We start from the raw sequence: 1,072 nt of genomic DNA, 5'->3' as shown, positions 1-1,072 counted from the left end.
GAATGAATAAATGAGCAATAGAAGCTCAGTAAGAGATTACAAATTTAATAAACTAATATTGAAACAGGAGATATAAGAGCATAATAAAAAGAGGGTGGTAAGCATTCAGGGTGAATTCATAAAATGGGCCAGTGACATTTGGACTGAAATCCAGTAGGAACTACAAATGAAAAGTGGCAAAAGCTGTTGAAGCGTGGTGTTGAGATTTGTACACCACATTTGGAGTCAAATATTCTAAACAATGCAATTTATCCAGAAAAATATACTTAGTTCCTATCCGACCTTTAGTGATAAAATAATCCTACTACTGCAACTACTGGGGGGAAAAAACATCTGCAAGTATGGTTCTCACTTCTTGCTGATTTGGTTCAAAAACATTAGTCACAAGATGTTTAAACATCTCAACCACAAAACCTGGAACTGGAAAACTAATTACAAAACACGTAGAGCAAAAAGTTGTAAAATGTTTCCAAAGGAGTTGAAATATTGAGGAACAAAAGACAAAGACATTCTAGAAAGGATTTTAAAAATTACTCACTTTGGCAGAAACATCAACATCCACATTCAGCTGCTCTTCCGTATCCCCGCTAAGTGGGCCAGGTGGAAGGCTGGGACTAAAAGCCATGAGGTCTGTCTTGGGCGGCCCCTCCCCAGAGCACACCCTCCGCTGCCTCTGCTGTGAGTAAGACCAGCTGCCCACCGCGCTGGAGCACACCAGCACCTGCTTTCCCGGACCGCGTGCACCCTCGGTGGGCGGCGCCGAGCACCGCAGAGCCGTGTACAGCAGCAGCGTGAGCACCAACAGGCTGGACACCGCGCAGATGGCGATGATCAAGTACACGTTCACATCCACTAGCGCAGTCTCCGAGCTCACAACACCCGCCAACGCCTTCGACCGGGTCTTTGGCTCCTGGTTGCTGTCCACCAGCGACAGCAGCACAGTGGCCGTGGCCATAAGCGCCGGCTCGCCATGGTCCTTCACCAGCACCAGCAGGCGCTGCCGCGGAGAGTCCGCCTCGTCCAGGGCGCGCGTCGTGCTGATCTCGCCCGTGTACAGCCCCACGCGGAACGG

The 1,072-nt window shown here is 49.1% G+C and overlaps 1 protein-coding gene across 1 annotated transcript in view; it reads right to left on the bottom strand.

Annotated features, from left to right (window-relative positions):
* Positions 1-486: 486 nt before the first annotated feature.
* LOC102241510 (protocadherin alpha-3-like) overlaps positions 487-1,072 on the bottom strand; it is a 2,761-nt gene continuing 2,175 nt past the window's right edge. Inside the window, exon 2 of the mRNA XM_014529003.1 lies at positions 487-1,070. Coding sequence (XP_014384489.1) covers positions 524-1,070 — 547 coding nt within the window. The 3' untranslated portion in view covers positions 487-523. The remainder of the gene's footprint in view (positions 1,071-1,072) is intronic.

This window comes from Myotis brandtii, unplaced genomic scaffold (assembly GCF_000412655.1).
Source record: "Myotis brandtii unplaced genomic scaffold, ASM41265v1 scaffold668, whole genome shotgun sequence".
Lineage (NCBI taxonomy): Eukaryota > Metazoa > Chordata > Mammalia > Chiroptera > Vespertilionidae > Myotis > Myotis brandtii.
The sequence above is the reverse complement of the archived record's forward strand: the minus strand, read 5'-3'. Positions and strand labels throughout refer to the sequence as shown.